This window comes from Parasteatoda tepidariorum, chromosome 5 (genome assembly GCF_982258835.1).
Source record: "Parasteatoda tepidariorum strain Cologne lab strain chromosome 5, Ptep-v5.0, whole genome shotgun sequence".
NCBI classification, from domain to species: Eukaryota; Metazoa; Arthropoda; class Arachnida; order Araneae; family Theridiidae; genus Parasteatoda; species Parasteatoda tepidariorum.
In genome coordinates this window covers 65,880,189-65,904,468 of record NC_141759.1, presented here as the reverse complement: position 1 = coordinate 65,904,468, position 24,280 = coordinate 65,880,189, and the positions used below count along the sequence as shown (strand labels likewise).

The 24,280-nt window shown below is 30.2% G+C and overlaps 1 protein-coding gene across 2 annotated transcripts in view; it reads right to left on the bottom strand.

The window, feature by feature from the left end:
- The window catches only part of Lrrk (Leucine-rich repeat kinase), a 110,397-nt gene that overhangs the window by 78,213 nt on the left and 7,904 nt on the right, over positions 1-24,280 (bottom strand). For both annotated transcript variants that reach the window (XM_043049649.3, XM_043049650.3), the window contains exon 3: positions 18,902-19,004. In XM_043049649.3, coding sequence (XP_042905583.2) covers positions 18,902-19,004 — 103 coding nt within the window. The remainder of the gene's footprint in view (positions 1-18,901; positions 19,005-24,280) is intronic.

Genomic DNA, 24,280 nt, shown 5'->3' with positions numbered 1-24,280 from the left:
TAAATAATACATTGATAATTAAAAAAAGGTTATCTATTTTATTTAATGAAGAAAAAACACATAATCCAACTATTTTAGAAATATATATGTACATAAAAATTGAAAAAAATACAATAAAAAATTTGATAATTGACTCAAAAATCAAATATTTCTTAAAAAAGTCCTCCCACACAAAATAATCTTAATTATTAATATATTTTCCTTCCATGAATCCGAAGAATCTTTAAAATTGATTTGAATAGATAGTTGAAATAATCCTGATTATCAAAATCTATGTTAAAACCAGGGTTCGCCAAGTGGGCCCACTTTGAAAAAACCCGCCCGGGTTTTATTGGGTGGGCCCACCTTGAAAAAACCCACTTGGAACGATAAGTGGGTTTTTTCAAAAAAAAAAAATTTTTTTTTTTACCAAAACTTATTGTTTCACATTTATTTTTATATAATTTATTGTGCAGCATAAATTTGTCAAATAGAGTTGCATGATTTATATGATTAAGTTTTTAATATTAGTAAAGTAAAAGAAACTCAAATATTCATATAATTTTTATAGTAGGTGCTATTGAAAACTTCAAGAGGTTTTTTTCAAAAAAGTAATATTTTAATGATATTAAATCAAATAAAAATTTAAATAATATAGTCTGAAAAGATCAATTTTTCAAATATAGTTGCATGCTTTATATATTAATAAACAGGTAACATAATACATACAGGTAATATAATATATTTAAAAAAAATTTAAAAGAAACAATTTTTTTCTTTTTTTGCCAAGTGATACATTAACAAATTTAAACAGTTTTATTTTCTGGCTTTAAAAAAAAAAAAAGCTAAAACTTTTTATAAGAGAACTTTTTAAAATTATTTATCTAAAAATGAAATCCTTTTCCTAGGGTTAATTATTTGAAAACAAATGGGACAAGTAACTGATACTCTTTATAATTATACGTAGTTTTAATTTCACTTTCTATTAATCTTATTATAGAAACATGTAAGACCATTAAATATTTATTTCTGTTTTTTATTTAACTCAAGTCAGATGAAATTTTAGTTTTTACTGATTATAAAAATTTACAGATTATAATTTTATAATAGGTAATATCCATATGTTTAATAAATATAGTAAATAAATGTGTGTGAAAACAAAAAGATTAATAAACTTGTTCCTTTTATATTACTGCATTTATATTTTATAATTCTTGAGTTAAAAAATTATGAAACGTAATGCACTTAAAAATAAAGAAGATTCAAATATGTATTAGTGATAATGCGTTATTTAAACTTAATATAAAATACATATAACCAGGGTTACATATAACCAGGGAAGTTAACTCTTAACATCTGCTGACAATTTTTAACTATTTGGAGAAAGTTTATCACAATTAAAAAACAGTTAAAAATTAAAATATTACTTTTAAGATTTTTTAAATATTATTTTTAAGATTTCATTTGAATACAATTTACTTTGTTTCTTTTAATCATGTTTAAAAATATTGAAAGCAAACAAAAAAAATTTATTAAGTGATACATTAAACAACAATAAACAAATTTAAAGTTTTATTATCTAATTTTAAAAAAATAAGCTATAACTTTTTATATATGCTTTTTTATAATTTTAAGATTAATTTGTTTTTTGAAACTATAAAGTTAAAATGCATATATTTATCTAAATATTTGAAAAAAGGGACAAGTAACTGATACTCTTTATAATTATACATAATTTTAATTTCACTTTCTATTAATCGTATTATAAAAACATGGAAGACCATTAAATATTTATTCCAGTTTAATTTTATTACAGGTAAAAGTCAGAGGAAATTTCAGTGTTTACTTATACAACACTATTTAATAAATAAAAATATTTTCACAGTAATATTTATGAGCACTAAATGAAAAAACCCAATTTTCCCCGGGTTTTTTCAAATAAAACCCAATTTTCCCCGGGTTTTTTCAATAAAACCCAGGCGGGTTGGGTTTTTTCAAAAATCCCCGGGTTTTTTCAAACCCTGGTTAAAACACTTGTCATGACATTATTAGTTAAATAACAATTACACACTATTAAATGATAATTACACAAAGTATTATCATTAACATCATATAAGTAATGCTAAAAAATGTTTTACATACATTGTATAAAATTTAAAGTATACAAAGTATAAAATTTAAAGAATACAAAGAAATTTTAAAAGCAATCTTTTTTTTAAAAGTGTATTATATAACTTATTCATTATCAAGGAATACGAATAAAAAACAACTTTGTTACTAACATCATAATAGCAAAAACAACATATGCCGTTCTAAGAACAGAAATTCGGTTTTGATATCATATATGTTTAATTTAGTGAAAACAGTTGATTTTTAAAATCCGCATAAAATTAATTTTGAAAGATTTATCAACAATGAAAATAAAAAATTTTGAGTAAAAAAAAAAGCATCTAGAAAATACTAGAGTAGAATTAGTCAGAAAACGTAAAAGTTAATACAAAACTGGAATATTTATTCACACAGATGTAAAATATAATCATACATCGAGCGGGAAATTAAAAAAAGAATAATACTACTCTAATTATATTTTAGAAACATAATAACCTTTCTAATTAAAAAATTCAATTAATCGATTTAAACTATCACAATTTAGTACCTTTATTGTTTATTATAATCACAATTAATTAAAACTTTAAAATGGTAGTTTGTTCAATTTGAGCCGTTTCGCTATTTTAATTACGTTATGTACATAACCTTAGAAACATAATCAATTTAAACTATAAAAAATTTAAACTATAAAAAATTGTGACCTTTATTTCCTTGTTTCAGTTAATAAAAATTTTGAAATGATATTCCATTTAATTTGAACCATTACTCTTATGTTACGTACGAAATGTTAGAAACATAATCAATTTTCCAATTAACCATTCCATTAGTCGATTTAAACTATAAAAATAAGTAACTTTATTTAATTGTTTGTTATATTGTCCCACTTAATTAAAATTTTAAAATGATACTTCGTTTAATTTGAACTGTTACATTATTTTAGTTATGTTACGTACTTTAGTTTAGAAACATAATAAATTTAAAGTATAAACATTAGTTAACTTTATTTTATTGTTTGTTATTGTCAAAGTTGATAAAATTTTTAAAATGTTAACCATTTAATTTGAATCGTTACGTTGTGTTACGTACGTTGCGCTACGTCAGAAACATTATTCCTTTTCTAATTAACTATTCAAATTAAAATAATCAATTCAAGGTATAAAAATTAAATAACAGTCTTTTATTGTTTGTTTCATTGTCACAGTTAATTAAAATTTTAAAGTTGCAAAACAGTTATAAGCTAGAAAAAAATTACAAATGCAAAGGATACACAATTTATTGCGAATGTTTATATAATCATACACAGGTAGGATGTAAGTTTTTTTTTTCTTTCGCGTGTAACAATAGAATATTGTTATTCTACTTTCTCGCATCCTTTCACTCATACACTATTCATCCATTCATTCTTCTTTTTTTTTAAAAGAAAAAAAAACTGTACCTGTTTTACATTTGAGATCCGTTAAAGACAAATTTTAAATTAGTATTTGAGAATGCTAAGGTAATATAATATAGGAAATTCTATTGACATCAATGGCAACGGACCATCAAGTTCTAGAGCAAATATCGTTTTCAACTAGGATGTTAAAATTGTATTCTACGTTATGTAGTTATGCTAGTTATTCGTAGAATTTAGAAAGCCGTGCATAAATCCAACATCAGATTTTTCGATTCACATTAATATTAAAATCAGTTATCAAAATCATTCAGTTATGCTAGTTATCTGCAAAATTTGAGCAATGTCGGGCTTATGAATTCATGTTTGGCAGAAAAATCTTATTCTCTATATTATTCAGGTTCGTTGGATATCGGCGAAATTTAAAAAGCTTTGAATAAATCAAATATCGGATTTTCCACATTGATATTAAAATCGTTATCATTATTGCTCAGCAGTACTAATTATTCGGAAAATTCAAAAACTCTTGTAAAAATTCAATAATGAGATTTATTGTTTAACACACATTTTCACATTGAAATTAAAATAATAATCACTGTTATTAGGTTCCGTTAGTTGCTAGCAGAATTTAAAAACTTTTGAACAAATCCAATATCGGATTTTTCGGATCACATTTTTCTCATTGATAGCCAATCGCATCCCTAACAATTTTACCTTGGCTCAAAATTGGCTTAATATAGATCCTATAAGAATATGCACCGATGGACCAATAATGGGATGTCAAAATTTTTTAATATTAGTCCTAGAATGGCTTTTAATATTGGGCAATAACAATTCTATTTAGGACCGATATTGGTTGAAAAATGGCTGTAAAATATCGAGAGAACTAGACAATTCTAAGTAAGGCCGATATTGGCTGAATAATAGATATAAAATATTAGATTAATCCAAAAGTTCTACATAGGGCCAATATCGGTCCTTTTTACCCTTATTGAGTCAAGATTAGTGAATATTGGTCTAATGAGTGCACAGGTTATTTTGCTGCTAAAACTAAACTAAACTCAGTGGCGCGACAGCCCATAGAGGGCCAAGGCCTACTGTGCCCATCTCAGTTTTCTTGACCTTGGGCTCTGGGGTGCAAGAGCAGATGTTCCGGTTAGGTGGTCAGCCGAACGCGGAACCCCCAGTGTTAAGTTCCCAAGCATGCTTGGTACTCATTTATCGACCCACTGAAGGGATGAAAGGCTGAATCAACCTTGCCCAGCCCGAGGATCGAACCCAGGACCTGTGGCACGGGAGCGCGAAGCACTACCACTCACCCGGCGGGCGTCTATTTTGTTGCTAAGGATTCTATATTAATACGTTAGACATCCGTAAAATTTAAAAACTTTTGAACAATCAAACATCGAATTTCTCGGTTCATATTTTTACATCCATATTAGAATAGTATTATATGTCATTCAGATAGTTCTCTCTGCAAAATTTTATGAACTTATGTTTCGGACTAACTTTCAGGAAACATTTGTATAAGGTGGGAACAGTTAACAGTCACCGATAAAAGTGATTGATTGGTTCTTCATAAACATAAAGCAGTATTGAAAACAAATGTTTACTAAAAATTCGTAAGATCGCTGCAAAATGTATCAAGATATTTCCGTTGTATCAAGATATTTTCGTTTTGTCAGCAGTATTTCATATCGAGGCACTGCCTTTTTAGGAAAATGTAAAAGTTAATGTAAATATTTGATTTTAGTGGCTTTTCTCCGGAACATTCAAATTTGAAAGAAAAAAATATTTTATTTAGTATTCTCTCTGTACATAAAAGAAAAAAAAAGAAAAAAAAACAATCGTAAGAACCGCAGCTGTTTTGGGTGTTTAACTTAACGTTACATTTTGCTTTGTTGCTCATAGGAACTTGAAATTACTAAGGTGTAACAGCGATTACGATGGAATAAGAAAATTTACAGGGATACAAAAATTTACAAAAAAGTGTACAGGGATTACGATAGAATAAAAAAAATTTAAAATTTGAGAATTATAACCTGTTTAACTTGATAGAAAGATGGCAAAACGAACCGCTCTACGGTCAGCAGAAATAGATAAACGAATTCTATAACTGTGTGCAAAAGTATCAGCAATTCTATAACTGTGTGCTCGAGATATGGTGAAATAAGTAAACTTTGGACCGTTCTTCTGGCCAAACTATTGGGTCTATGTATTTCCCAGATTTCCAGAATCTGAATCCATCATAAATATGGTACTTTATTCAGAGAAAGTAAGTTTTTTTTTCTGATTTCGTAACTCAAAATATCGTCTGCATTAACTAATTAGCATATTTGAGGTCCACCCCACCCCGGAACCTTTAAGTCCTAAAACGTGAAGATTCGATGCTTAGATCAAAAATTATTCAGGGTGTTCCATTTGTTTTTTTAGGTATCGTACATTTTAAAACCAGAATGTTAAATGTTTTAGTGGGATATTTTACTAGAAATACATTGATGAATTTGAAGCAATTACGCGGGTTGGCTAACGGAATGTCATAGTTGAACATCAAAACGTAAACAAAATGAATTTTTACATTTGAGAATCCTTAATTGTTATAGAAAATGAGAAAAGGTAGCGGGGGCTCAGGGGGTAGAGCATACCCTAATGAGGTAATCCAGGTTTAAATACCAGCGGAGGCTGCTTTATACGAATCCTGCTTTCTACTCGCACTGACCACAGTCCTAACGTATAATATCCTCACTGATAGACAGATCATGGGTTAAAATCCCCTTCCCATCGGGATAACAGAGGGTGGTTTTCCTCACCATGCGACGCAAATGCGGGTTAATTCCATCAAAAAGTCCTCTACAAAGACAAGTTTGTCCCAATGATAGATCCAGGAGTTCCCTTGTCTTCTGGATATGGCTCAAAATTACAAGGCTACGAAATTAAACATTGGCAGTCGTAAACAAAGAATTGGGTCGGCTGTTCAACGACGGTTATAAAATCTCCTTTCCCTCAAGTTACATTGTTGCGGAGTTCATCATCATAGTTGGCCAGACAGCCCAATGTGAGCCAATGCCTTCCTCTGAAGATTTCTCCACGATGACTTCCAATTTATCTTTTGTGAGTTAAGTAAAGGATAATTGAAAAAAAAATTTGAAAAAAATTCCCACTAAGACCATTAAGATATTTCAAGCGAAACAATAGAATTCACATCGGATTTGCAAGAATATAAAACATTTTAAATTAAACAAACAAAATAACGACACTCATTATGAATTTCTGGAAAATTTAAGCAACTTTTCTTTTTTAAATATTTATTCTTGGTAACACGAAATTCTTAGACATAGTGGAATTTCCTTATCCGATTTCTGCAAATTTTCCTTCAACCTGATGAGCGATATTGGATAAATTCTCTAAGAGATGTGGAATTCTTTTTTATTCCAATCATCGTAATCATCAATTTTCGATGAAATCTTTTCACAAATCCTACTTTTATCGTGTACAAGCTTCATGTTATCGAGACACATGACTAATTTTTGTTATTTAAGATTAGACATGGTTCAAGGAACTTAACTAGTCTAAGAACGGAAACTGCAAATTTAGGGAAACAGCTAAACCGACCGGTAAGAAACTCCGGGCAATTTGCATTTTTATTGAGCTAGGTCTTCCCACATACCGCATGTAGAATCTTTTTTCGAAATTAGATGGATCTAAAGAAAAACATTGCGTAATCGTGTACCCACGTTTGTTCGCCTACTTAGAATAGGCGAACGACCTTCGATTACAACCGAGTTAATACATTTTAAAGCATCTCAAATTCAAAAAAAAAAAAATTTCTTAAAATATTTTTTCTAAAAAAATTTATAACTAGATTTTTCAACAAAAATTAAGAACCTTTTAAGCACTCAAAAAAAATTTTAGATCACTTTCCAAAAAAAAAAAAAAAAAAATTTCATAATTAGGATCCGTGAGGTACTAAAAATTATTTTTTTCCATCGTTTAAAGTTCTTAATTTATAAACATCAAATCTATAAAGTTTTAAAGCATTTTCAAAAACTTTACCTAATCATGATATAATCTAGTTTAGTAGCATTTTCAAAAACTTTACCTAATCATGATATAATAAATAGTTTCTGATAAATATTGAAGAGGAAATTGTGAAAATTATGTATTTTTTGTAATTTAGAACGACAATCGATGTGACAAAGAAAAAATCTATATTTATAAGATAGAAAATTAAGCACTTTTTACAAACCTAGAATTAAAAAAAAGCACCTTTAAGGGCTTTTAAAAAACGTAAATCAAAAATAAGCACCTTTAAGCACTTTCTAAAAACGCTACTCACCCTGTATAAAAGCATGTATCAGTTTGCATTTTTTTTAACGCATCGCACCGTTTTTCAATTGTCATTGTCCTTAATTATAAATATGCAATGAATAAATAAATCTAAACACCGTGGATGACGCATAAATAATGGTATGGAAATGTACAACATCATTATACAATCGATTCTTGTATCTTATTTGTGTTTCTTTATTACGTTGTTTAGCATTAGTCATACGTAACAAAAAGTATACGATACCTTCATTTGGACTAATACGTAGTAAATAAATTCATATCAGAATTAAATTGTTATATCATTTATTTTATAACCGGTGTCGAACAGTTTACGACCTTCATATTAAACTCCGTAGTATTGTAATTTTAAACCCAATCCAGAGGAAAAGGGAACTCCCGTATCAAGTATTACAAACAATTTGCCTCCGTGGAGTACTTTATGATGATCCCACATTTAATGAACCCGAATATCATGAACCCGATATGAACTATCCAGCATTTGTGTTACACGGAGAGGAAAATCACGAAAACTTTTCCCCGATTAGCCCTTTGCAAGGGGACTTAAACCCATGATCCGTCAAACCGCTGATGATATTTTAAGTAGCAACTGTGGTCAGTGCGTGCCGGATGCGGAATTCGCGTCGACCAGCCGACGTTGGGATTCGAACCCAGGACACCTCATTGGGAGCCGAGAGCTCTAACCACCACGGCTCTATTTAAGTCATTTTATTTAATATTATAAAAGATTTTGAACAGCCGACCCAATTTTGGGAACCCAATCCAGAAGAAAAGGTAACTCCTGGATGAGGTTTTGTGAGAAATTTGTCTTCGTGGAGAACTGTTTTGATAGAACTATCCCGCATGGAGAGGAAAACCGCGAAAACCTCCCACGGTTAGCTTGACGACAAGGGGACTTTAACACATGATCCACTGAGAATATTTTAGCACAGTGGTCAGAGCAAGTCGGATACGGAATTCGAATTGGCCAGCACTGGGATTCGAACCCGGTTCACCTCATTGAGAGGCGGACGCTCTATCTCATTATTTAAGTCATGGACTGAAAACACAAATTTTAAGATATTCGTAGATGTCATTCAAAATCACTTAACATTAGAATATAATACGCCGTATTATCAGTCTTTAATACGTCTTGTTAGAATCCTAGTCAAAAAATTACGCACAATGTCAATGAAATATTTAAGCCGGGATCTAAATCTGACGAATAGCTCATGAGTCAGATAGGAATAAAAATATAAAAACTTGTTTGATTGCAGAAAGAAACTTAGAGGAGGTGAAAGTCAAATATATAAGAGAAAAAAACATAAGTTTCATCGTGCAATCAAATGACGTTAAGTTAAATTTACTAATTTTAGTATCCTTATACTTTAGTACTCAAGTATCTAAGAATAACTTTAGATTAACCAAAATTAACTTTATCTAAGTTGCATAGAAAATGAAAAAAGGTTGTAGAGCAGAATGGCACTTATATAATTGATTAAATATAACCAAAATTTAAATGCGCTTCTTTTCAATTATTCTTCAAAATCAGCACGAACTTTCCCAACAACCTAATAATATGAAAACTAATAGAGATATATTTCCCCCTCTATTATTGTATATTAGATATACTTAATTCTTAATGAAGTTTGCGAACTATCATAATCATTGGTCCCCAACAGGTAGAAGATTACTGGTTACAGTTTTGTATGAAAATACTTTTAAGTCTTCATGACGTAAAGTTAAATTTACTAATTTCAGTATCCTTATAGAACTCAAGTATCTAAGAATAACTTTAGATTAACCAAAATTAACTTTATCTAAGTTGCATAGAAAATGAAAAAATTTCTGACCTTGTGTGAAAAGTCCTCCATGTACTTAATTAAGCTAATTCATGCTGGTTAATATTTTTTCAATGACTAATAATAAAAAAAAAGGAACCCGTATCACAATTAGCGGTCAAAGTATTTGCTCTGTTTCTCTTGATTGGTGTAAAATAACTGAGCCTGTTCTTTAACGTAGCCAATTTTGTACCTCACAGAGTTTGTAAACTATGTAAGGAAATGGAAACATCCGTTGTTTTTTAAAAGAAAATATAGCAACGAATGCCAGCATGATTAGATGTAGCGTGTTCGTAAATTCGTCTTCATTCATCTGCATCGATGAATACCGAGGAAGCGAGTAATTTTAGTAGAATAAATACATAAGGTTTAAAAAAAAACTAAAGCAACTGAATAACACGAATAAATCAATGAAACTGGGTTAAACACTACACTTGGATGGCTTCTTCCTAGTTATTTAATTTCTTAACGTTATTTGGAGAGGAAAAAAAACTTGTGTTTTTCTCAAATAACATTTAAAACTTAATTACGAAAGGTAAAATAAATCAGAAAACTATTTTTATTTCTCTGAATCTGTAAAAACCAGTACAAAATTAATCATTTTTGAAAATGCGAGAAGTTAAACGTTTTAAAATAGATAAGTTTTGTTTATGATAGAATAAATAGTTTTAATATGTATTTCAAGCATGCTAAATTCCTCTATTTTAAAACATATTGTTTACCAACTAAAAAAATAAACAATTTTAAATTAAAAAAAAAATTAACAAATATTGTTCGTAAATTTAATTCCTTTTAAAAATCTATAGTGGAAAATATATAGGAGGAACGAATTTCTAAGGAAACAAAATGAATTTTTTACATTTATATATTTGGATTTGATTTATATCTAATTAAAATTTAAAAATAAAATTTTCTAAATCATGCATTTTAATAGCTAAAATGCATTCAAATTTGTTAAAATCATTGCATTTTTATGGCCAAAATGATCTGTCCAACTATCACATATTAACAACTACCTTACTTTGCCTTAAAAAATTAAAAATGTAAACACATTTAATAAAACGCTTCTTAACTTTTACATTTATGAAATTTTATATGTTTAGTACTTGGTTTAAAATTAAAAAATAAAATCAAACATTTTAATTACTAAAATGCGCCCAAATTGTTAAAATCATTGCATTTTTATTGCCAGAATGATCTGTTCAACGATCACATATTAATCTCTGCCTTACTTTGAATTAAAAAAAGTCTAAAAATGTAAACACACTTAACGCAATGCTTCTTAACTTTGACATTTATAAATTTGGTATGTTTAATGCTTGTTTTAAAATTTAAAAAAAAAAATTTATAAAGTTCACCACATTTCTTTTTAATTACAAATACGATCTGCGCAAAGAAGCTTATTAAAATACCACCTTACTTTGTGATAAAATTTTACAAAAATAAATGCACACAGAAAGTAATGTTTTGGATCTTATACATCAATAAGCTTTGATTTAATTTATAACTGTAAGATTAAAAAATTAAATTTTCTAAATTATCTCTGACAATCATGAAAAAACCACCTAATTTACCGTTAAAATTTCAAAAAATAATATAGACACACTGAATATAACATTTCGAATCGTTTACACCTATAAATTTAAAAATTTTCAATTGTCTCATCAGGGCCACCCATAAATGGTGTCTCCTTTTTTTTCAATATTTTGACCCCTTCCTCATTTTTGTCACAAAATGTCACACTTCACATACTCACTACCTCCTCTTGTCAAAAGTCAAACTATATAACATAAACATACAATACTTGCAGTAAACAGAGCTTTATGTTACAATACTACTTAATTATTTCAAATTATATTTTATAGCTTTAACTATACTTTTGTATGCATGACAACAATAAGTATTATTTTTACAGTGAGCACACAAACACAAAAAAAGGGAAGGAAAAAAAAAACGAATCACCCTGAATAAAATGTTCTCATACTAGGAAGACTCCATGAAATGTGCTAATTAATTGAAGCAAACGATATCTGATATTTTAAGTTACGAAATCTAACACGAAAACTTACTTTCTCTAAATGTGCAAATTAATTGAAGCAAACGATATCCGAAATTTTAAGTTACGAAATCTAACACGAAAACTTACTTTCTCTAAATGTGCTAATTAATTGAAACAAACGATATCCGATATTTTAAGTTACGAAATCTAACACGATAACTTACTTTTCTAAATTCGCAAATTAATTGAAGCAAACGATATCCGATATTTTAAGTTACGAAATCTAACACAAAACTTACTTTCTCTAAATAAACATATATTTTTTACGGATTTAGATTCCTGACCCTCAAAATATATGGGGTAGTGGCAATACCAATAGTTTAGTCAAAAAGATACCAATGGCTCCAATAGTTTAGTCAAAAGAGCGGTCCCCTTACTATTTATTAGTTCCCCTTATTAGTTTTGGGCCCCTTACTATTAATTTGACTTTTTTGCGTAGTTCGATATATCAGGAGAATTTTTCAAGCGAATCAAAACATTTTTACACAGAATTAAAAAAAAAATTTTATCCAAAGACAACTCCATGAAAAAAATGATTTGAATAATTATTTATTTTTATTTTACCTAATGATAGTCGAAAAAATTTTGAATTGTTAGGTATACAAATTTTTATTTCATTTTAAATATTAATTTTATAAGGCTAAATCCTGAGAATCAAATTTTACCATCAAGATTTAGTCCTACTACGTTAAAATCCGATCTAGATTTGAAGTTATTCAAGGTGTTTCTTTTTTTTTTTTTTTCTTATTACGCATTATACATATTTTCAAAAAAAAAAAAAAATTATAATTTACAGATTGTAGATGTTTTTATTTTAACCAAAATAAGCGATGATACACTTGTTACCCCCCTTCCCCTTCTTAGCATGATATTTATGAATGGCCCCTTTGCATGTAACGAATAATATAATCTGCTCAGTAATGTTTCCTCTCGCTCATTCACGCCCCCCCCTACATTTCCTTATCATCATCATCAATGGCTCGACAGCCTAGAGTGGGCCTTGGCCTTCCCAAGAAGTTTTTCCAAGCTAAATTTTTTTTCCTAGTGTTTCTAATTACGTGGCGTGCAGAGAGCTTACCATTTAAGCAATGCAACCAGACCCCATCCTAAGGCGTGCATCTAATCGACGTCTTAAAACATTAAAACTTTTACATTTATTACTATTGCTTTGATTATGAAATTCAAATTTTTTAACAAGTAAATACTTGGCTAAAAGAAAACATTTCATGAAGAAATAAACTTTAAAAAAAATTAATTTTGATGTTTTAGGATGATTAAATAAAGCGAAATAATATATAGAGAGAAAGTTAAGAAAATAAAGAGACGAAGGGTGGAGGTCATTTAGGATTGTCACTTACATTAAAAAGACACTTGGCGATTTAAAAGCATCCGGGAATCGTTTTTATGTCGTTGTAAGCATTGCTGTAACGCCAGAGGGCGCCGCTTTGAAAAACTTTAGTTATATTCAAATAAATTTATTTGTTGTTAGCTAATTTGCGGTATCTTTGTAGTTTAGTTTCTCGCGATTTTCAACCTCTCAAAATGCTTTACGATCCTAAGTTCTCATACTCTTAATACCTTTTATCAGCCCTCTGAGTTTGTGCAACAAATTTTGGAACACCCTGTATATTAATATCTGCTTACTTTTACATAAAATATGGGTTCAGTTCTTTGTAAATTATATATTTTCCAATTTTTTACAATGAAATAGAGTATTTTAGTGATTAAACTTCTCAATTCAAGGGCATCTAATAAAGGAGTTGGATCCTGGTATCCGAACACACCTTCATATCACCAATTATAACGACACCTATTACTGAATCTTGTTTTTAATGCATACGTCAGTTTAATAAAATTTTTAAAAAATGACAGCAAGCAAAGCCGACAAAGTCGGAACATTCTTTTCCTTGAAAAAAAATGCGTTCTTTTATTGAATTGAATTACCTGATTACGCTAAGGAGATAAATAAAATCATTATCTAAAATAATCTATTAAATTATTATTGTGTCCACAAATCAAACTACCCTTGATCTATACGCCAATTCTAGATTAGGAATAGCTAATAATGTTATCAATTAAGAATTATCCTTATCATTCATGCAAACTCCATTAAAACATTTTTTATTGTAATTCCAAATAGTATAACTATAATACTATTTAACCTCTTAGCTGCTTATTCAGGGGTGCAAAATATATTGCGATTTAAGGCTGTTATACAATTATTTTTAAAATCTAATTTGATTATAATCTTACTTCAACAAGCCCAGAATCATTTACGCGTTAAAGGATAAGAATGAGAGATGCATATAGGGCCAAAATTAGAAAATTTTATTACTAGCTAGAGGCCAGTAATAGCGCTTTTAAAAGTGGCCACTTTTTTCAAAAATTGAAAATTCTATGCTATTAAAAAAAAAAAAAAAACTAATGACATCATCAATGTAAAGCATTTTACTGACCACAGTGCTGACGTAAAATCGTGACGGATCGTGGGTTAGAATCCCCTTGCGTAAGGCTTATTGGGGAAGGTTTTCGTGGTTTAATTCTCCAAATAACGCAAATGCTGGTTAGTTCCACCCAGAAATCCTCCACGAAGGCTAGTTTGTCCCAATGCTTGATCCAGATGTTCCCTTTTCTTCTGGGTTGGGCTCACAATTACAAGGCTACAGAGTTGAACATTGATAGTCGTAAACTCATAATTGGCTCGGCTGTTCAAAGCCAGTTATGAAATCTAAAACTAAACTAAACTCAATGGCGCGACAGCCCATAGAAGGCCAAGGCCTACTGTGCCTATCTCAGTTTTCTTGAGCTTGGGCTCTGGGGTATGAGCAGATTTCCCGGTTGGGTGGTCAGCCGAAAGCGGAACCCCCAGTGTTTAGTCCCCAAGTAGTTACCCCAAGTTGGTACTCATTTTATGGACCCACTGAAAGGTTGAAAGACTGAGTCAACCTTGCCCAGACCGAGGATCGAACCCAGGACTGAGAGTGCGAGGCGCTACCACTCAGCCTCTGGTAAGTATAAAAATAAAATCTAAGGCATATATTTTTAAGCATTTCTTAAAATATGATAAACATTTCCAAAATGAAGAAAAGTTTTCCTGGTCTCTTCAAGAAGGCATATGTAAAATGAAAACACTGTATATATAATGTTTTCAACTAACAAAATTTAGGATGCAAATTTTTGAACAACTAAAGCATTATAAAATTTATGTTAATTAACAAATCTTAAATTTATTCGTTACAAAATAAATCTGAAAGAATTGTAATCGTAATAATTAAACTATATTAATTAGATTGCTTTTAATTATTATCGACCATCAATTTTTAAAAAAAATAGTAACGTAAAATTAACTTGAACTTGAATGAAATGGTTAATAACAATTCGAAATTTTTTACCATCGTAAAATAACTTGAATGTTACGGGATGGTAACAACTTTATCGTGTAATAAATAATAAGGGAAATTAAAGTTAAAAACTTGTGTTTTGGGGGCACATGGGGTGGTTTTTAACAAACAAATTTTTAATCGCCATTTCTTATATCTAGTCGCCCTGTGGCGACCGTTAATTTTGCCAAACATTAGTGAATCAACAAAAATCAGCAACACTTCAATGAAATATTTATTAAAATTTGGACAAAACAGTACGCATGTGACAGCCAATCACCTCCCCCAATTATAACCTTAACCATACATAACCTTATGCTACTTATCAACCCGGTAACAGAATTTTCATAGTCAATATGCAGCACAATCCTCATTAATTTAAATTTGTCGGCTTCCCTAAAAATAAACTCAATATAACATGGGTACATCAAAATTATGCGTAATCATAACAATTAAAAACGAACTAAACAAAATTAAGACAGACAAAGGGTGAATAAAAATTACACACTAAAGAATATTGTTAAAAATTTGTAACTTTATTTAAAAATGGAATGGTTCGTACAATGTGCATAGACAAGCAAATTTAAAATTATAAAATTTTTCTCGTATTTAAATTTTTTTTGTTTTTCAAAATTCTAGTAAATTAAAGAATGTTATTTGGAATTTTTGAAAGGAGGAAATGTTATTTGGAATTTTCATTATTTTATTTTTTGAATTTTTTGGAATTTTGCTAAGGACTTGAAACAAATAGTAATAGAGTAAAAAGGAAATAAAAAAATAATTTCTCTGCTTCTCCTCTCAGTTATACAAAAAGATTTTTTTTCTTAATTTTTTTAAAAAAACTCTGAGATGAAAATAAATCTACAGATGTTCTGATAATATGCAGCGCCCGCTGCCGGACTGGATAATTTCTGAAACCAGTCTCGCCAATCAATAAAAAATTCATAATTCTTAAAAAATATGAGGTTGTTATCAACGAAGCGAAGCCCTTTAACAAACTATCAAGAACGCTAGTCGATACTTAAACCGATTCATTTTACATCGATATATTTCTTTTTAAAAATTAAAACCTGTGCTTTTATTCAAAATTACTATTGAAAGAGTTGTGGGACACCTTGCATAAAAATATCACCAATGCCAAATTAAGTATTGATTGATACCTCTGAAGCCTAAAAAGCTATTATAAAAAACACAGTTCTTTTTTAATCGCCAAAAAATAAGAATAATTTCTTTTAGCCTTAGTTGAATCTTACTATAGCTTTGTTCCCATTTCTTTATAACAACTTATCGATTTAATTTTATCGCGTTAACCAGAACTGGAACTTAGAATAACTAACAAACAACTATATCATTTAGGTAACTAACTACGTATGAATGAATTGTAAAATATTAACTTTCATCACCATAGGAACAAATGTTTTGAAAAAAAAAAGACACTGTCGATTCTAAGCTCTGGCATACAGTCAACGATTTCAACGCATGAGGAACTGAGGTCAGCATTCCCTTTGTGAAGGAAGGTTCGTTAAGATACGAAGCTTTCTTTAAGTGAATAAACTTTAACACACTAGTCAATTTTTTATGCATATATACCAGGGGTGGGCAAGCTCCTTAATAGTCGAGCCATTTTTCAAAATTTGAAATTTTCCGCGAGCCGCAATTAAATACGTATTTGAAAGGTATGCAAAAAAGGTATTAAATTTTTTTTTACATAAATTATATTTATTGAAAATATATAAGTAAAAGTACAAAATTGGTGTATTGAATTCAAATATTAAAAATTAAACACATTCATTTTACTTCTCGTGATAATTCTTTAAAATTTGGTGAATAATTAGTGACAGCACTTCTCATTAATTCCTTGAGATGCTGGTTCGTTAATACTGATCGTTGTTTGGGTTTCACGAATTTTAAAGTGGAATAAAATGATTCACATAAGTACGTTGTTCCGAATATTGAAATAATTCGACAAGCAGCCTTTTTTAATTCAGGATACTTCGATTCTGGTACAAATTTCCAAAATTCAGCAATCGACGTCGACTTATATTTTAATTGTAGAGCTTGATCTTCTTGCATCTCTATTAATTCTAATTCTCCAGATGCTTTTTATGTCATAATTATATTGGAAATGGAAAACTCCCCTTGAATTAAACAACGTTTCACTTAGTTTTTCATATTTGTTCTCGGTAATTTAAAAGACATTTTGAAACACATACGGAACGATAATAATTTTTTTTAAATACAATAGCACAAAAATGAAAAGGGAAATCGGGTACATTTATCGAGAGCCACAAATAATCCTTCAAAGAGCCGTACGTGGCTCGCGAGCGGCAGGTTGGCCACCCCTGATATATACAATAATTATTTTGTATAGGATGGGTTGACACAATAAAATGACAAGCCACATTTTCAAACTAGAAAAGCAGGCAATTAGATATTTAAATGTGATTTATTGTTATTTAGTCGAAATTCCAGAAATATGCAAAGTATCTATCTGGAAACTGTATTAGGAAAAAGTCCAATGTAATAATATCCCCTTGGGAAAAATGTAGCTTATCATTATAATGCCTCAAGCCCTTCCAGTAAAATAAAGGATCCCACCAAATAGAATGCAAAGATTTTTTTGTTGTTGTTGCTTTGGAGCTATGCAGAATTGATGAAACAAACAATGTGCAGAATTGATGAAAAAAACAATGTGCAGAATTGATGCAGGAATTTAAAAAGGAAACAAGATGTCAACCATTACCGACATAAAAACATTAACTGATTTAAAATAAATAAATAAAGCTCTACATGTGTTTCGAAAGTGGAAGAGTTCATGATTCGAATTGTTTTAACATTAAATTAATAAAATAAATTGTTTAACTGTAAATTATTTCTCTCTCTTTTAACGTTTTTTTTATCTTTTATTTTTAATTCTGTTTCATTGTTTTTTTTTATTATGTTCGCTGTGACAATTGAAACCATTTTCCCATCGGTCAGCAATAGGGGTGTAAATTTCCTCTGAGGGGAGGAGGTGAGTAAGGGATGATTCGGCAATAGTTTTCATCAAAAAATATTAAAGCTCGCTTGTATTTCAAGATTTTTTTTTTCTGATTCACACACAAAAAAAATTGAGCTTTTTTAATTGTAAGTATAATTACACAAATATTGAGTTAAAAACTGTAATCTTAGAAGAAGGCTGTAACCCTTTATTTTTAAAATGTGAAGGACTGAAGCTCCCCCTTGACGATTCCTGATATTACCATTAATAAAACTGATGTAATGAATGTAATATAATTCGAATTAAAATAAATAAGTGATTATTTAAGAATCTACGTGAAAGGTCTTGTTCGTTGTGAAATATTGAGAAACCTACTAATAATTTTGTCAATATGTGAAAATAGGACCGGTTTTTGTGAAATAGTGACAAACCTGCTCATAAGTTTGTGAAAATAGAGCTCTGTTTTTTGTGAAAAAACGCAAAAACCATGTCTTTCAAGAAGTTTTTATTTTTTAAATTATGAGTTAAAGACGTTCTCAACAGCATTATTTAGAAAAATTTTATGAAACGTCCATTTTTAAATCGAAAAATAGTGTGAAGGGTCTGTTTCAACAATAAACAATTTGTAAATAGCCCGTTTCTGAGGTAAATTTTTCGTGAAGGATTTGTTAGCAGACATTAATTCCTCTAAAAATAAACCAAATAAATAAATTGTTTCCATTCAATATATTATTATTATTTGTCATAAAAGATAAATTAAATTTATTACAATTAGTTAAATTATGATGCAAAGAAAGAATACTCGTAAACACTTAAAGTGAAATAAATGGAAATTACCTCCTGCTTGGAGAAGTATTCTCGTACAAGTTTCGTTTTCGTTGGTTGCTGCGGCGTGAAGAGCAGTTCGGCCTCGAGAGTCTTTTGCATTAAGAAATGCAAGCTGCAAAAATTTCAATTTAATTAAATGCATGGTGAAACGATTTCCGATTAAAAAACGCACACATCTTACAAAAGTTCAGGTCAGTATTTCTAGTGGTTGTAACTACATACTATATAAGTGAATTTACACTAATGTTGTAGTGGCATAATATTCAAAAGGGAAACGCTAAAAATTTCAATATTTTATGAGTAAGTTATTTTAAAAAAAGAACATGATTTTAATGATTTTTAACTGCATTTGGTTCAAAATTCCCTAAATTATGAGAACTTTGAAGTAAGGCTTTTCCGATTTAAATTAAATTCGAAACACAATTTAACTCAATATTAAAAAAAAAAAAAAACCGGTTGCAAAGGTTTTAAATTGTTACTTTGATTTTACCGCTGTTATTTGAGGCGTATAAGAAGGATTGAGGATTTAGGACCTTGGCGAGGGACTCCGGTATTACTACCAAATATGCCTGCAGCAGCGAAGAATGATACTTGACGTAGAATTTTTACTTTTTAATTTACTTTAAAAGAAAAAAAAATACAATGCATCAATAATTGCAGAAGTACACAATTTTTACAGTAAATATATACATCTTTTCTATTATTAAAATCTTCAAAATGGACCAAAAAATATAATTTCACGGGTAAAAAAGCGTAGGAACGTCGTTCTTCCGTGTACTCCCTCCACTACACCCTTGAAAATCCATATACATTTCCCATATCCAGAGCATTTGGTAAGTAACGACCTTGTTACAAATCAGAATTTTTGTCAAAACTGAAGTAAAAAATTATGCAAATAAGGAAGGGATAGCAAATTAACATTTAAGCAAGCAAAGAAAACAAAAGCGCAATAAAAATGTAACAAGTTACTACAGAAGAAAATGGTGCTGAAAACATTCAAACCTGTTTAAATTCTAGAAGCAACCGTGATCAGTTAAAAGGCGATTTCTAAAAATACCCCCAAGTTTCATCAGGCAGACTTTTTATTGTATTTAGTTTATTCCTCGCTTTATTAATGAACAACCCCAAATAAGCATTGTGGAGAAACTGGAACTAGTAACGCCCCCTAGTGAGAAACTAGATAAAAAACTCAGAGAGAGTGAGAGAGTGTGAACGAACGATAGAAAGCCTGCCATGCAGAGCTCCTTATTTTCTTCTTCATATATGTTTTGTTTGTGAATGTGTTGAGTGCTAACTATAATAATGTTGTTTAAAATAAAATAAAAGTTAGCTAGCCGTTGGTTTTAATTCCCCCCTAAGCACCACACGTCACAAATTGGCAACCCAACGAGCGGCCCGATGAATAGATGCGTCAATCCAAGACGATAAGTAGTTTTTATATTTAGTTTATTAAATATAAATTTGATCAATCCTGATCATAAATAAATATAGATTTTAACCATCCCGGTTAAAACTTTTAATATTATCGTTCGTTCAGAGACCGTCCTGGTCATTTCAAAACATTTTGATCAACCTGATCAATTTATTATGTTTTAATGTATAAAGATTATCCTAATCTTAAGAAAATTTATTTTTAATCAATGAAAATATATATTTACTGTGTTTATATCTGTATAAAAAAGTTGTAGTTAATTCTAAAATCTATTGCTTTTTAAAGATTTTAAAAAGAAAGTTATAAGCATACAAAGTGAAACTTATTTCCCGAAAGCGGAAGTGATTGATTAATTCGTTTCTTAGCTGAAGAAATGTTTAGACTTTAAAGAGTTATTTATGACTTTGGAATTAGTAATTCTGAAACATTGTATAACTAACTGCTTTTAATGATGGTAGATGTTTAAATGAAATCATCTCCTTATGGTTTATTGAATATTTAATTATGTATCAGTACAGTTTTATATGTTTTCTGATTTTATATTTGGCATTCTGTTTTATGATTAATAAAAAAAAAAAAGAAGTCAAAGTAAAGTTGTGAAGAACTGCTATATGAGTAATATTTGTTTCTTTTTGCTCACATAATTGTGATTTATGTGCTATTAATGATACTAACGATTTAGCAAACATTCAGAATATTATTTTAGAAAATATCTTATTTTCTATGGTGAAAAGATATGGCCTTTTAATGAAAAAGCAAATTATTTTTGTCACTTAGAAGTTTAATTATTAAGCGTTGAATCTGCTTTTCTGCAAAATATTGAATATATTTTATTGCAAATTTGAAGGGTGTATAAAGCTTCAATTTTATGGTAATACAATTCTCAATAAGGTTTTATGTGATAAGTTGTTGCAAATTTTCAATTATGTTCATTATTTTTATAAGTGTTTTCATCAAGCTTATAATTAATTAATTGAGTGTTTAACAACAACAAAAAAAAATCATTAGTATTTATAGAATTTATATCATTATTGTTAATATTGATTTTAAATGTTTATGGTTCTAACTGTTTAGATTTCATATTTGAGAGAAAAAAATTAAGGTGGTGATTTTTTTCAAATAATTAATTACTTATCGAACTAAGACTGTTAAATTAGGTTTGAACAATTTAAGAATCGAACAATTTTAGTTAACATTTTTGCGCCAAACGTAACCCTTTCTTTGGTTCTGAATCATCATCTGAAATGGCATTTCTTGGAAAAGGAAAAAAAGAAGACTTGCGACTTCTTGCCTCAGAGCTTGGTCTGACTGTGTCCGATAATTTAAAAGTAATTAATCTTCGAGAATTAATTCTTAAAAGTGAGAATTACGAGGAAGAGCTAGTGAAAAATATGCTCACTATTATTATCGAAGATCGCCTTAAAGAAGAACAGAAAGCTGAGGATGGAAGAATATCTAGGGAGAAAGAAGTTGAAGCAGAAAGACTTCTTAAAGCCCAAGTAGATGAACAAATTCGGTTAGAAAAAGAACGGCAATATGAACTTGAAAAATTGAAAATCCAGCTCGAAACGCAAAAGATCTCAAATGCTGTTGTTTCTGTTTCCACAAATGACCCAAAATATGAACTTAGCAGAATCATTCCAAAATTTAATCCTAAAGACGATGAAATAGGATTGTTCTTAATAACTTTTGAAAGGCAGTTGAAGTTTATGAATCTTCCAGAATCATCTTGGATACCATATCTCATTGGCTCTTTACCAGCTGACATAGCACAGTTACTTGCCAGAGAAGACGAACAGGATGCTAAGGATTATCATAAAGTGAAGGAAATGCTACTGAAGAGATTCCGAGTCACTGCTGATAAATTTAGACAACTATTCTCCCAACATAGAAAGAGTCCTGATACGACATGGAGGGATTACTTCTTCGAACTGGCTTCTTATTTCGAAGGATGGACAAAGGAACTGAATATTACCACATTCGATCAACTCAAAAATTTAATAATTACTGATCAGATTAAAAGGAAAACTCCTCCAGATATCAAGGAACATTTCATAGATTCATGGGCAAATTGTGTCAATCCTTTAGAATTAGCCGAAAAATTGGATACATACGAGAATATACGTCATGTAGTGAAGAAACAAGTGACTCCAACTCAAAAGAAAGCATATCCTAGAGAAGAAAATAGAAGAACCACTTCAGATAGAAAGTTTGGTTCTGACGTAACCAGACATGAAAATGTTCAAAGTCGTCAACCAAGGACGCCAGTATCTCGAAATTCTGCTTCCAGATTCGAAGGAAGAGTGCCACTTCAATGTTTCGGATGTGGAATGCCAGGAATAGTGAAATCCAAGTGCCCTACTTGTACAAGAGCTAAACCTGAAGATAGTAATGTTAATTGTATGAACTTATTTACAAATGGAAAAAATTTAAATCTCTCGAGTTTAATAATTTTCGAACTTTTTGGAGAAAAGATTGCTGTATGTGCCGATACAGGTGCTTCACACTCTATAGCAGGAGAAAAGTTATACCACTTTTTACGAAATCACGGAGTTGTTTTTGAGGACAAAAAGATTTCCTTGACTCTCGCTGATGGAAAACTTCACTCGATAGTTGCTCTGAAAACTGTCGTCAACCTGTGCATAGAAGGTAAAACAGTATCTACTGAATTTCTCGTTCTGCCCGATGCTAAAGGGAACAATACCCTATTAGGGAGAGATTTTCTCCATGCAGCTGGTATTGTGCTTGATGTTCAAAAAGGAACCTGGCACTTCAGTGAAGATCCACAAAAACAATATTTTTTCTACGTGAAGCCTGTTGAAAAGAAAGAAACTCCAAAAACTTTTGAATCGACAATCATACCTGAACCTCCCACTAATGTCTACTTGAGAGATGATGAAGGGAAACATCTGACCCAGGAACAACGAGAAAAATTGAATTGCTTACTTCAAGAACATATTACCTGCTTTGAACCAGGGGGAGAGCCTACTCCTTTCTTGAAGCACAGAATAGATACTGTAAATAATTTTCCTGTATCGGTTCCTCCGTATCGTATGTCGCCGGCCAAAAAAGAAATTTTGAAAGAACAAATTGAGGAACTTTTAGAAAAGAACATTATTGAAGAATGTGAATCCTCTTATGCTGCTCCGGTAGTGCTTGTTGCTAAACCCAACGGGAAATACAGATTATGCGTTGACTACAGAGGCCTCAATGCTGTAACAAAACCGGACACTTATCCATTACCACGCATGGACGATCTTTTGAATGAAGCTACGCCAACATCATTCATGTCAACAATAGACTTACAATCTGGCTATCATCAAGTGCAAATGGATGAATCTGACATGGATAAAACTGCTTTTATTTGTCCATTTGGCATCTATCGTTTTAAGCGCATGCCTTTTGGTTTGAGAAATGCACCTGCCACATTTCAGAGATTAATAGACAAATTCCGAAGTGGCCTCAAAGATGTTTTTGCACTCTCATACCTGGATGACATTTTCATCCTATCGGAAACATTTGAAAAACACATGAAAGACTTGAAAACTGTTTTTGAAAGACTTTCTTTATTTAAACTTCATGCAAATAGAGAAAAATGTCATTTTTCTTGTGATCGAGTAAAATACCTAGGCTTCTGGATTACGAGAGATGGAATTGAAGCTGATGCTGAGAAAATTGCTGCCATCCAAAGAATTCCAGTTCCAACTAATGTGAAAGAACTCTTGTCTTTCTTGCAGACTTGCTCTTGGTTTAGAAGATATGTTCCAAACTTTGCAGATATAGCACGACCACTTAGCAATCTAACTAAGAAGAGAGTAGACTGGTCCTGGGGACCTGAACAACAAGAAGCTTTTGAAATTTTAAAAGAACGCTTAACAACAGCTCCTATTTTAAAGCAACCTGATGGATCTAAGCCTTTTATAATACGCACAGATGCAAGTAACTACGCCCTCGGT